Source organism: Phyllobates terribilis, unplaced genomic scaffold (genome assembly GCF_046119375.1).
Source record: "Phyllobates terribilis strain yellow unplaced genomic scaffold, ASM4611937v1 Scaffold_8__6_contigs__length_399053987, whole genome shotgun sequence".
Taxonomy (NCBI): domain Eukaryota; kingdom Metazoa; phylum Chordata; class Amphibia; order Anura; family Dendrobatidae; genus Phyllobates; species Phyllobates terribilis.
Window position 1 is genome coordinate 371,535,920 of NW_027362768.1, and position 14,057 is coordinate 371,549,976.

Below are 14,057 nucleotides of genomic sequence, written 5' to 3' on the forward strand. Positions count from 1 at the left end.
CAACACTAGTCACAAACTTCATGGATTTGTCAACAAAAGTTTAAAAACTTCTGAAATGTTTAGAAAAGTAACACCTGACTAAAAGATCTAAGCACAAACTTTGCCAAAACTAGGTCTGCCGGTAGGAGATTTTTTAATCTCTGAGATGTATTGGAGCAATATTTTATTTTTACAAAAGTTATCAAATCCCTTAAAAACGTGTATATTGGAACAATTACAAACAATCTCATATCTGTATTTTCTGGATTGTGACCCCCAAAAGGGACAGTGCCGATAATGTCTCTAAATTGTCTGAATTGTAAAGCGCTGCGGAATATGTTGGCGCTATATATAAATAAAAAGATTATTATTATTCTGGAGTTTCCCTTTAACACCAACCACATCATGGTGCAATCACCTGCTCCCTTGTAGATATATAAGGTTATGTCCAGGACGTCGTTCTCTCCGGACAATCCTCCCGATATGGTCGCAGCAGAGCGGCGCAGAGCGAGGGATTAGAGCGTCATTTTATCAGCATGCGCGGGATGAGAGGAGCAGATTTAATCTCTTTCATAGAGGTGAAGCGACAGAACAGAATTTCCAGGACGGCTGAGTGTAAGGATTATTGGAGGGCAAATAAAACTAAAGCAAAAGGGATAACAGGATGATTGTGTCCATTACGGTGATTAATAATTGAGAATGAATGGAGCCGAGTGAGTGTAGTAGTCCTCATACATTTTTAATATTATGTGGATGATTCACTTAAAGGGACAGGATTATTTCCAGTTTGATAAATTAATTGTTTTCTTCTGTTAAACTAAAAAAAATCTATCGTTTTGCGTACACAGCTACTATGCAGACTTATGTGTTGTCATGATAACAGACTACAAAACAGACACTACGTAGTCAGATCCCATAATTATACTGTTTCTTTTTTACATTTTTTACCAAGAGGAACCTGAACAATACAATAACAAGTGACGGCAGCATCAGACTACACACGGTTTGATTGTAGTCTGTAACCATGGAGACACATAGGCTTGCATAGCAGCTGTATACACAACAGGGTTTTTTTGGGCATTTGATCATAAAGATTGCAAAATCCAATTTTTGCATAGGAGCTGTGTACTCAAAACGATAGATTTGTCATCAAGTTTATGTGAAAAGTTGCTTTATTTATTATTTTATGCAAAAAAAAATGTTTGCAAAAGTAATACTGTTAGAATAATTAACAGTCACGCAAATGGTTATGGATGTGGGATGATCGGTGTGCAGTTGTTATGATCCATTTTTGTCTTTTGGCGTCTGGAAAATCACAGTAGGCTTGCAAAAGTCTATGAACCTTTGGCAAAGTTCACCCATTCAGCGCAGAATAATAGACCTGCCACTCACAGCAAAAATGATTATTTCAGGATATTATTCCTAAATCCCCAAGATCTTCTCCATACAGGCTGTAGAGTTTGCACAAGTGGCTCTACTCAAAGGGGAAATCCATACCGTGCAATGGAAAAAAGGGAGGGGGAGAGGATGGTGTCTCTATGCATAAGATATATCTTACAAAAGTGTCATTTCTGTGCCCCCTTCCCTCCTCACTGTCTCTTTTAATTTTAATGTCAATTTCCTCTTTAAACTTTATCCTTTTTATGCATTTTATACGGAGCCACCACTAGGAGGAGCTTAGGAGTTTACTGTATACTCATGCAGTCCAGCTCCCTCTAGTGGTGGCTGCAGGCAGCCTGACTTTCATCATTTAACCCTTTGTCAATGTAGGGGATTTGGAGCAATGTATCAGAAAATTAAGGCTCAGACGGCTACAACGATATATAGGATTTTGGAGCAATGTATGACGGTATTTATCCTTTTAAATCAGTAATTTTAGAAATCTCCTACCTGCTCCACGATACCCTCCACAAACATACAGCTTCCCATCCACAGCTCCGGCACTGCTGGCGTGGCTTCTTAGGGTGAGGAGCGGGTAAGGCATCGCTGGACCATCTCTCCAGAAATTCCCATCTACATTATATATCTCCACAGCATCGAGACACTTTCGGGCCTGTCCTTTGTCCGGACCGATGCAGCCGATGCCACCTGTGGGGGACACAATGTGTGACCTAACATAAAGAGAATGTGGTGGCGCTGCAATATCATAATCAGCCTGTGGTCAGAGGTGGCGCTGTCTGTGCAAGAAAGCAGCCAACCAATTTATTATACTATTTGGAGGGCTATGTTGGGGTCATTATACTATATGGAGGCCTAAGTTGGGGCCATTATACTATTTGGAGGGCTATGTTGGGGCCCATTATACTATTTGGAGGCTATGCAAGAAATAGGAGCATGTTCACACTAGCAAAAAGAAGCAAAACCTACAAAAGACAAAAAATATATCTCATACCCTACCATCATTATATATAAATGTAAAGCAAAGTTGCATATTAAATATAGGGTACTTAGTGAACTATTTTTGATCAAAAAAAGTATACAAGCTGTCCCACCAGCGACAAGGTGACCCTAAATTGGGACGGTCCTACACTGTCTATATTAAAAACCTTACTGTATATCAAAGTTGAAGTAATGCATATAAAAGGGTAGACAAATAGAACCGGGTCCCAACTCCAGACCACCTAGGCCCATGGTAAGCTACATATATACTAATCAGCTCAACAAAGGGGATGCCACACCCTTAATTTGCACAGAATGCAAACAAGACAAAAAAACAAGCAATGTGAACTGAGCAATGTGAATTCTGTGCAAATTAAGGGTGTGGCATCCCCTTTGTTGAGCTGACTGGTATATATGTAGCTTACCACGGGCCTGGGTGGTCTGGAGTTGGGACCCGGTCCTATTTGTCTACCCTTTTATATGCATTACTTCAACTTTGATATACAGTAAGGTTTTTAATATAGACAGTGTAGGACCGTCCCAATTTAGGGTCACCTTGTCGCTGGTGGGACGGCTTGTATACTTTTTTTGATCAAAAATAGTTCACTAAGTACCCTATATTTAATATGCAACTTTGCTTTACATTTATATATAATGATGGTAGGGTATGAGATATATTTTTTGTCTTTTGTAGGTTTTGCTTCTTTTTGCTATTTGGAGGCTATGTTGGGGCCATTATACTATATGGAGGCCTATGTTGGGGCCCATTATACTATTTGGAGGGCTATGTTGGGGCCCATTATACTATTTGGAGGGCTATGTTGGGGCCCATTATACTATATGGAGGCCTATGTTGGGGCCATTATACTATATGAAGGGCTATGTTGGGGCCCATTATACTATTTGAAGGGCTATGTTGGGGGCCATTATACTATTTGGAGGGCTATGGTGGGGCCCATTATACTATTTGGAGGGCTATGGTGGGGCCCATTATACTATTTGGAGGACTATGTGCGGTCGATTATACTATTTGGAGGCCTATGTTGGGCCCATTATATTATTTGGAGGGCTATGTTGGTGCCCATTATACTATTTGGAGGGCTATGTTGGGGCCCATTATACTATATGAAGGGCTTTGTTGAGTCCATTATACTATCTGGAGGGCTATGTTGGGGCCCATTATACTATTTGGAGGCTATGTTGGGGCCATTATACTATATGGAGGCTATGTTGGGGCCCATTATACTATTTGGAGGGCTATGTTGGGGCCCATTATACTATATGAAGGGCTATGTTGGGGCCCATTATACTATTTGGAGGGCTATGTTGGGGCCCATTATACTATATGAAGGGATATGTTGGGGCCCATTATACTATATGAAGGGCTTTGTTGGGGACCATTATACTATTTGGAGGGCTATGTTGGGGCCCACTATACTATTTGGAGGCTATGTTGGGGCTATTATACTATATGGAGGCCTATATTGGGGCCCATTATACTATTTGGAGGGCTATGTTAGTGCCCATTATACTATTTGGAGGCCTATGTTGGGGCCATTATACTATATGGAGGCCTATGTTGGGGCCCATTATACTATTTGAAGGGCTATGTTGGGGTCCATTATACTATTTGGAGGGCTATGTGGGGGCCATTATACTATTTGGAGGGCTATGGTGGGGCCCATTATACTATTTGGAGGGCTATGGTGGGGCCCATTATACTATTTGGAGGACTATGTGCGGTCGATTATACTATTTGGAGGCCTATGTTGGGCCCATTATACTATTTGGAGGGCTATGTTGGTGCCCATTATACTATTTGGAGGGCCATGTTGGGGACCATTATACTATATGAAGGGCTTTGTTGGGTCCATTATACTATCTGGAAGGCTATGTTGGGGCCCATTATACTATTTTGAGGCTATGTTGGGGCCATTATACTATATGGAGGCCTATGTTGGGGCCCATTATACTATTTGGAGGGCTATGTTGGTGCCCATTATACTATTTGGAGGCCTATGTTGGGGCCATTATACTATATGGAGGCCTATGTTGGGGCCCATTATACTATTTGAAGGGCTATGTGGGGGCCATTATACTATTTGGAAGGCTATGGTGGGGCCCATTATACTATTTGGAGTGCTATGTAGGGTCGATTATACTATTTGGAGGACTATGTAGGGCCCATTATACTATTTGGAGGACTATGTAGGGCCCATTATACTATTTGGAGGGCTATGTGGGGGCCATTGTAGTATTTGGAGGGCTATGTGGGCGCCATTATACTATTTGGAGGGCTATGTTGGGATTCATTATACTATTTGAAGGGCTATGTTGGGGTCCATTATACTATTTGGAGGCCTATGTTGGGGCCATTATACTATTTGGAGGGCTATGTTGGGATCCATTATACTATTTGAAGGGCTATGTTGGGGTCCAGTATACTATTTGGAGGGCTATGTTGGGATCCATTATACTATTTGGAGGGCTATGTGGGGGCCATTATACTATTTGCAGGGCTATGTTGGGGCCCATTATACTATATGAAGGGCTTTGTTGGGGCCCATTATACTATTTGGAGGCCTATGTTGGGGCCATTAAACTATATGAAGGGATATGTTGGGGTCCATTATACTATTTGGAGGGCTATGTTGGGGTCCATTATACTATTTGGAAGGCTTTGTTGGGGACCATTATACTATTTGGAGGGCTATGCTGGTACTATTTGGAGGGCTAAGTGGGGGCCATTATACTATTTGGAGGACTATGTTGGGGCTCATTATACTATTTGGAGGGTTATGTTGGGGCCCATTATAATATTTGGAGGGCTATGTTGGGGCCCATTATAATATTTGGAGGTCTATGTGGGGGCCATTATAATATTTGGAGGGCTATGTGGGGGCCATTATACTATTTGGAGGGCTATGTGGGGGCCATTATACTATTTGGAACGCTATGTGGGGGCCATTATACAGTGTCGAGGGTTGTGTGGGAGCCATCATACTGTATGGGGGTTACTGTACTGTATGGAGAGCTGTGTTGGGGCCATCATACTCCGTGTCACCGTGGGGGTATCATACTTTGTGTGAGTGGTTACTGTAGGGTCATCATACTGTGCATGTGGAGGAATTCTCATTGAGCGTATCATGCTGTGTTTGGGGGGCACTTTTGTTGCCATCATACTTTAGGGAGGCCATAAGAGGGGTATCTTAGTGTTTGGGAAAACGAAGGGGCTTCAATAGGAGTAAAATTACTTTGTAAGGGCTGCAGAGTTGTGAGAGATGGTCTTCTGTGATCCTGCTGAATATTAATTTGTTTTTTTGTTGTGGCGGAGGCCAAATAGGACTTCTGCTATGGGGCCCCATGATTTCTATGTACGTCCTGCATGGAGCAGTAGCACAACAGACTATTTGTGCAGTGTCCCTTTAATACAACAAATTGCAAACCAGTGACGAGATGTTTCTGAGTTTGTTTTGCAACTTTGAAGCACTCGACTCCATCTTCATCCTTGTCTCGGAGCTTTCTCCGGCTAGAATTATTATTCGCAGGATGCTCTGGAAATATCGCCATTGTCCTCCTAATGAGAGGCCGATTCAGAGGATCTTGGATGGGCCCCAGGAACGGAGGCAGCATCTTAATGGCATGTGCACAATAAAGACGTTTCACAGCCCAAATCCCGGCCCCGGCCCCTTCATTTTAGTTACTTACTATTGAACAAAACCCATTGAGTTTTGTAAAGACTTCGTAAGAAAAGGGGGCAAAAAAAATTGCAAATTCTCATGACATTTTTCTTTAAATCTAAACAAGACCCCGATTGTTTCCCGTCCCGTAATCCTTGTAACAGCGAAATAAGAATGTGAAAGACGTCTATTGATAAAGAAATCCTATTACTCGAAGGCGGCGGATCAAAGCCTCCTTGTTCTCGGCCCGTCTCACTTCCTTCGGTGGAAACAGCCGAAATTTCTTTTTTTTTTCTTTGTTTTTTTTTTTTTTTTTTCATAAAACAAACTTCTGGTTCTCCAAATAGACTCAATTAAAGCCCAATTGTCTTAATTATGCAAAAATCAACTCTGCGTTCTTGTTTTGGGTGTTTTTTTTTTTTTAGAATCTTCTGGGAAACAGAATTCATCTTCGCCGCGCTCCAAGTTCTGTTTTATGAAATACAGCCGGATGGGTTTTTATAAATAGAAAAAAAGGAGACAAGATCTGATGAAAATGGCGTGACATACTGTAGGGTTGTAAAAGTCAGAGGGGCAAAAGGAGGAAGGATGGTCGTGGGGGGGGATGTTTTTAGGTCACAAGGGGAAGAAAATTGCCAGAAAATGTGAAAACAGTAGGATCTATTCCAAGCTGAGATCGTAAAGAGCTCATTGTAAGAAAAGTCACAGTATTTTTTTTAAATTAGCTATCACAATGAATTAAAGAAACTGTAAAGATGTAATTATTTTTTATCTGGTAGAAACACTGCTGTTCTCCTGAATCCGGCGCTGTTTTTCTCTTGTTCCTGCGCCTCTCCGTTCCTGAGATATGGCCTCATCATTCCCGCATATAAATCTGGGCGTGGCTAAGAATATGCCCATATAAGGGAGTTGAGGACTACTCCCACTTGTCTAAAAAGACTAAATTTATATTCTAGGAAGAAAAGGCCATATTTCAGGAACAGAAAGGCGCAGGAAGAAAAGAAAATCATCGTCCGATTCAGGAGAACAGCGGCATTTACACCAGGTAAAAACATCACATATTTATAGTGAGTGACCGATCCCCTTTAAAGTATTATTCCCATCCAGTACATTGCTATATGGGGTCCTATCTCAAGAATGGGGTCCACCAGTGGACAGGTAGAAACTAGGAGCAAAAAAAGCGCAAATTGGGTCTTATCTAAGAATAACAATTCTGCAAATAAAAGGATATGCTAACCTGATAAGGTCGTGTGACGCACAACTATGAATACACATGAAAACAGCTGCTGCAGATCCACGGGTCTTCCGACCAGGAAAGAGAAGAGAAAAAAAAAGGAGCCAAATGTAGTTTATACGCTCTGCTGGGAGGCAAAGAAGATCCAAATGGAAGTATAATAAAGGATTTTTTATTTCAGGTTCTTTACTCAACGCGTTTCAAAGTCATTCCAGACTTCTTCATCAGGACACAAACCGTATATCCAGTGGATAGGTGACTATCTTTGTTCATTTGTATGGGAGTTCAGAAAATTGCTTAGCACTTACAAATAAATGAAGGGATTTGCGCGGCCTCATCTCTACTGACATTGATGTGCAACGAGAGTCAATTTTTGAGATTTTTGTGGACCTTACTACTTTCATCTGTGAATGCTTAGCAGTTATCAGAACTCCCATACACGTGAATGGAGAGAGCTGCGCATGCGCAGCTTCTTCTCTACTGACAGCTGCACCGTTCTCGAGACAAGTGCAAATTACTGGTGGGACTCACATTTATCCTACATTTATAGCATATCTTCTAAAATTGCCAGAAATGTATTGGATGGAAATAACCCTTTAAGATATCGGAACCGTAATGGACCAGAGCAGATGTAATTTAATCGACTTTATCTGGGGCGGGGTCCTCCAATCTGTCGCTTTCTAGCTGTTGTAAAACAACTATTCCTGGCATGCTTCTGGAAGTTGTAGTCTCTCAACAGCTAGTCACCCAAAGGTTGGACTCCACTGGCCTATCCGATAGATCAACTGATTGTTGAGGTTGGATGTTCCTAATCTGTTCACAATGGGGTCTTTAGTTTTAAAGTGCATGCCATCTTTGCTTTAATCCACGGGTCTAAAAGTCTGTGCTGATACACTTTTTTAATATATAATTATTTTCCTAATTTGGACCTTCAGCGCTATCTGCAGCCACCACTAGGGGGAGCGTGAACTCTGTAATGAAACAGTCTGCATTAAGCTCCAGAGCTCCCTCTAGTGGCAGCTGTAAGCATTTTATATCCTGTAGCTTCGACTATCTAGCTCCGTATAAGAAAAATTGAGCTTCGATTGTTATAAAGATATATTAAGAAACCGATCAGTGCGGAATTATGGACTTAAAAATGATAACAAAAAGTGGAGAATCGCTTTAAGTCTTGTGTATCCTTCCCTCCTCATAGCAGATTGGTAAAACAAATCTCCCATATTTATCCCTCAAACAAGCAGATCCTCATGTTAAATTCAGCTCCATTAGGGCCTCGCCTGGCAGAACGTCCTTCACTGTGCACTTGACTCGGAGACGCAGTGATGCATGACACCGCCAGCCCCGCCGCATCTATATAGCGTTAATGGAGGGAGCAGTAAATGTGACATAGCAGCTATTTATATACAGATTGAGATACAACAGCAAGGAGGGATGTATAGTGCCAGGGCGCAGAATTAATGGAGTCATTGCTCGAAGGAAACATCTTTCTGTAAATTATTTAAATGTTATTGGCTGCCGTGAAGACGGAGAACTTTCCTTACAGACATTAATCTCCTCCTCGGAGGCGACTCCGAATGGAAGGAGATGAGAGAAGAATTCAGTCCCATTATGGATGCATCAAAAATTCAAGATTTCATCAAGAAAGAGCGCCACTTCTCTCCACAGGTTGTATGTGGTATTGCAGCTTTATTGAAATGAATATTGCCCACAACACATGGACAAGAGTGGCGCTATTTCTAAAATAAATTGCCCATGTTTTTGTGGCAATGAACAATCCCTTTGCAAGGAATGTCCATAAGCCACGGAGAGGTAGACGGGGGCTCCTCGATGGGCTTCCCCTCCATTAGCCGTGAGCCCCCACTGGTCCTGGGCCCTCGATGGGCTTCCCCTCCATTAGCCGTGAGCCCCCACTGGTCCTGGGCCCTCGATGGGCTTCCCCTCCATTAGCCGTGAGCCCCCACTGGTCCTGGGCCCTCGATGGGCTTCCCCTCCATTAGCTGTGAGCCCCCACTGGTCCTGGGCCCTCGATGGGCTTCCCCTCCATTAGCCGTGAGCCCCCACTGGTCCTGGGCCCTAGTAGTCAATGTGCCCCAGAGCCTCATGCACTTACCTAAAACGAAAATTTCACCATCAACCACAGCGACGCTGAACCGATACTTGGAATAATTCATGGGAGCTAATAGTTTCCATTTATCAATGACGGGATCGTACTGCAACAATCGGTGACTCAGCCGATCGGGTTCATCATCGGGGTGATCTGTCTGCAGATATAGAAGGAACATTTTGTCCTTGTAAGTCATCACTGTTTCCCGTCCCGTGTCTCACCCAAATATACATAACGGGGCCTCACATATATCATTGTGCACCAATAACACACGGGATCTCATCACATTCCTAAAACCTGGAGCCAGGGTCTGGAACGTAAGACCATTACCTAACCCCTAGTAACGTCATTAATACAGAGCGCAGCTCTGCAGCACAACACTGGATGTAACGCAGGATCAGTACATGATCAGTAATGTATGTACACAGTGACTGCACCAGCAGAATAGTGAGCGCAGCTCTGGAGTATAATACAGGATGTAACTCAGGATCAGTACAGGATCAGTAATGTAATGTATGTACACAGTGACTGCACCAGCAGAATAGTGAGTGCAGCTCTGGAGTATAATACAGGATGTAACTCAGGATCAGTACAGGATCAGTAATGCAATGTATGTACACAGTGACTGCAGCAGCAGAATAGTGAGTGCAGCTCTGGAGTATAATACAGAATGTAACTCAGGATCAGTACAGGATAAGTAATGTATGTGCACAGTGACTGCACTAGCAGAATAGTGAGCGCAGCTCTGGAGTATAATACAGGATATAACTCAGGATGAGTACAGGATCAGTACAGGATCAGTAATGTAATGTATATACACAGTGACTGCACTAGCAGAATAGTGAGTGCAGCTCTGGAGGATAATACAGGATGTAACTCAGGATCAGTAATGTAATGTATGTACACAGTGACTGCACCAGCAGAATAGTGAGTGCAGCTCTGGAGTATAATACAGGATGTAACTCAGGATCAGTAATGTAATGTATATACACAGTGACTGCACAAGCAGAATAGTGAGTGCAGCTCTGGAGTATAATACAGGATGTAACTCAGGATCAGTACAGGATCAGTAATGTAATGTATGTACACAGTGACTGCACAAGCAGAATAGTGAGTGCAGCTCTGGAGTATAATACAGGATGTGACTCAGGATCAGTACAGGATCAGTCATGTAATGTATGTACACAGTGAGTGCATCAGCAGAATAGTGAGTGCAGCTCTGGAGTATAATACAGGAGGTAACTCAGGATCAGTACAGTATCAGTAATGTAATGTATGTACACAGTGACTGCACCAGCAGAATAGTGAGTGCAGCTCTGGAGTATAATACAGGATGTAACTCAGGATCAGTAATGTAATGTATGTACACAGTGACTGCACAAGCAGAATAGTGAGTGCAGCTCTGGAGTATAATACAGGATGTAACTCAGGATCAGTAATGTAATGTATGTACACAGTGACTGCACCAGCAGAATAGTGAGTGCAGCTCTGGAGTATAATACAGGATGTGACTCAGGATCAGTACAGTATCAGTAATGTAATGTATGTACACAGTGACTGCACCAGCAGAATAGTGAGCGCAGCTCTGGAGTATAATACAGGATGTAACTCAGGATCAGTAATGTAATGTATGTACGCAGTGACTGCACCAGCAGAATAGTGAGTGCAGCTCTGGAGTATAACACAGGATGAGTAATGTATGTGCCCAGTGGCTGCACTTTCTGTGTGAAGGTGAGTGTATACTTTATGTCCCTTGCCTTCTGCCTTCTCTCTGCTCTTCATTATAACGATCCCCCGTCTTCTCGCTCGTCTTCTTGTTCTGTGCTTCTCTTTTTTATTGCCATTTACATTTCAGCAGAGAATAATCATTTTTATTGTCTTCGAAGCAAAACATGTTCAGTAATGTGATAAGTAGCAGGCGCAGCGCACGGCGCTGATGAGGCGGTCCTGGGGCTTCGCTTCCTTCCTGCCATCTGTTTTGAGTAGCGACTGACAAAAGCAGAATGTCTAATATTAATGCCAATCTTGGTTCATCAATAGACGCCCACCTGCGATGGGAACCGCTTCCATTCGGGCCTCTCTGCCTCTTATGGTTCGGGCATGGAGCAGAGCAGTGGTCCTGGCACTGTGGGGGCCCTGGGGTGGGGGGGCCCCTCTACTGCCTCTGAATAGTTACACATTTTGCATTGGGGCCCTATAGAAAGTTACTTCTCTGAAACATGTTGCATTGAGGGTAATTATTAGAGGCGTAACGTGAAGTTCTGGGGCCCAATGCAAAATGTCTACAGGGGTCCTGCACCTACCGCGTGCCAATAATAATGGTGTCTTAGAGGGGTCTTTGGGTGACCACCACCGGTGCACCGTCCCCATTGACAGCTGACAATATGAAGGGTTTGGAGCTCATTATTCTTCAGGCTGAGCTGCACGTTCTCTGGGGGGCGCGGATGGTCCAATGCCGCAGGCTGCTCTCACTGCCCGGCTCTAAGTTGCCTCTGGCATGTGAAGAGTGGGCAGATTTTGCCTCTTTCCTGTCTTTTTTGCAATATAAATAACTCCCCGCTGCTGACAAGCTGTCACGTTATAATACTGCATTAACCCCCCCAGTGCCGGCACCTCCTGCCAGAACACAGGAGACAGTTCAGGATATTCAGGTAATTATGTCAGAGACTCCTCCGAGATTCTGTCTTATCTTCTGCCGCCCACAGCAGAAAAACTCAAGTAAACAGCAAAAGAAGATTTCATCATTATTGTAGGAACCAAGACCCCAACAAAGTTGTCCCCCCCCCCCGCACACCGACACTGGCAAATCTGCCATATTGTGCATTTATACCATAGAGGAAATTGATGGGTCCTATAGAAAAACGTTACATGCCCCCCCCCCGCCTCCGAGGGCACCGGCACCATCGGAAAATTAGGGTAAGGGCAAACATGCTGGGTAGAGATGATCGGATCAATTTGCAAGACCCTAATCCAGTGGTCAGATCAGTGGTCCATGGGCGCTGGATGGGGGTCCCGAGAACCACCACCTTTCCACTGCTCCTCTTTGGTTGTGCATGACGTCCTTAGGCACCCAAAATTTAAGTGGACCCGTAATCCCCCCATATTCAGACTCTTTTCCCTCTTAATATGTGCAGAAATTACTTTTTTTCTTTCCTTGATTAACTTCTTCCTTAGTTTTGATTTTTAGTCTCCGCTTTTCATGTTCCGACTTAAAGGGGTTCATCACTTTCACAAAAATGGTGCCCACAGCTGTAACACAACAAGCACAGATCGTTCTCGCCCTCATCTGGTCCAGCGCTTTCTCTTCGCAGCTGATTTAGCTACAGTGGTGACGTAGCTAAATCACCGCTGCAGCCAATCACTGAGGTCTGCAGCTCGCACAATCTCTACATCAGCAGAGCCGTTAAAGTTCAGTGACTGACTGCAGTGGTGATCAGCGCTGTAGCCATGTGCTGGACCTGGGGAGGGTGTTTGTTTTACAACTATGTGAAAGTAGGAAACCTGTTTAAGGGTGGGATTGTGCATATAGAAAGCAGCGAGTCTGGAAAGGCTGAGCTTCACTATAAAGCATGGCGAAGGGAATCTTACAAGACAGAAGATGGATTTCAGACTACTTTTGAGTCCAATGCACGATGCAGATAAGCTGGAGTCACTGATCATGGAGACTTATATGTTAATTTCTATATAATAAGGCTATACCTGGCTGTATACTGTATATCTATAATGACCACATGCTGTACATATCCGGCTATACACAAGCTCGATCCCATTTTCAGAGGCTGCTCCTCCACTGTCGTGAATGAAGCATTGAGCTTCCTCCAGAGCTGCATTCTCTTACTGTAATGATTTATACATATGTTATTTTAGGCTGTGAGTTACACTGTTTGCATATAGGTCTGAACTTCACCGGCTATGATTTATGGGCTCTGTCACCTTTAAGAATAATCTTGTATCATCTCACAGCTCTGTAGATTGTCTCACACTATCACCAGAAGGATGTAACATTCTGCTTGAGTCTGGGGTGCGGATAATAAAATCAGACGACCCCCTATAGAAATTATCTTTTTTCAGCCCTAAATCCTTAATTCTGCCGATCATTGGTCTCATTGCTATCAATGTTCTTTCCTGCAGCTCCCCCGCAGGAAGAAAGAGGTATGACATCTTGCAAACATCCATTATCTCCCACTAACCTGTAGTGTCCAGCCACCCATCACATACAGCTTATTGTTGAGCGTGACCACAGCGTGACAGGCCAAAGGAAGGGGCAGCGGGGCCACGCTCCTCCAGGTGTCCGTGTCCGCCAAGTATTTGTCCACACAGTTGGTAACGACATATTGGTTTTTCAGCTTCATTTGGCCTCCAATCAGGTAAAGGTCATTATGAACAGTGCCCAAAGCATACAGCTCCCGGTAGTCAGCAGTGCACAGCTTCTCCCAGCAGTAGTTACCTCGGTTGTGATACCTGGTGATAAAATATTTGCAAGGAATTTTATAGTCTTCAAATAAGTGCATTTATCTCTCACTTACTGAAATAAGTCATTTTTCCCCCAACTTTCTCAGTCTCCTGGATGGATTCTTCGCTGCATAACCTGGTATAGCCTTGATGGTGACCATATTGGAAGCCGTGATGGTGACCATAATGAAAGCCGTGATGGTGACCATATTGTGCTATTCAGGAGCCT

At 43.4% G+C, this 14,057-nt stretch overlaps 1 protein-coding gene across 1 annotated transcript in view; it reads right to left on the bottom strand.

The window, feature by feature from the left end:
• KBTBD12 (kelch repeat and BTB domain containing 12) overlaps window positions 1–14,057 on the bottom strand; it is a 113,070-nt gene that overhangs the window by 67,344 nt on the left and 31,669 nt on the right. Inside the window, exons 3-5 of the mRNA XM_073644933.1 lie at window positions 13,567–13,837; window positions 9,383–9,533; window positions 1,870–2,067 (exon numbers count right to left, since the gene is read on the bottom strand). Of these exons, the coding sequence (XP_073501034.1) occupies window positions 1,870–2,067; window positions 9,383–9,533; window positions 13,567–13,837 (620 nt within the window). The remainder of the gene's footprint in view (window positions 1–1,869; window positions 2,068–9,382; window positions 9,534–13,566; window positions 13,838–14,057) is intronic.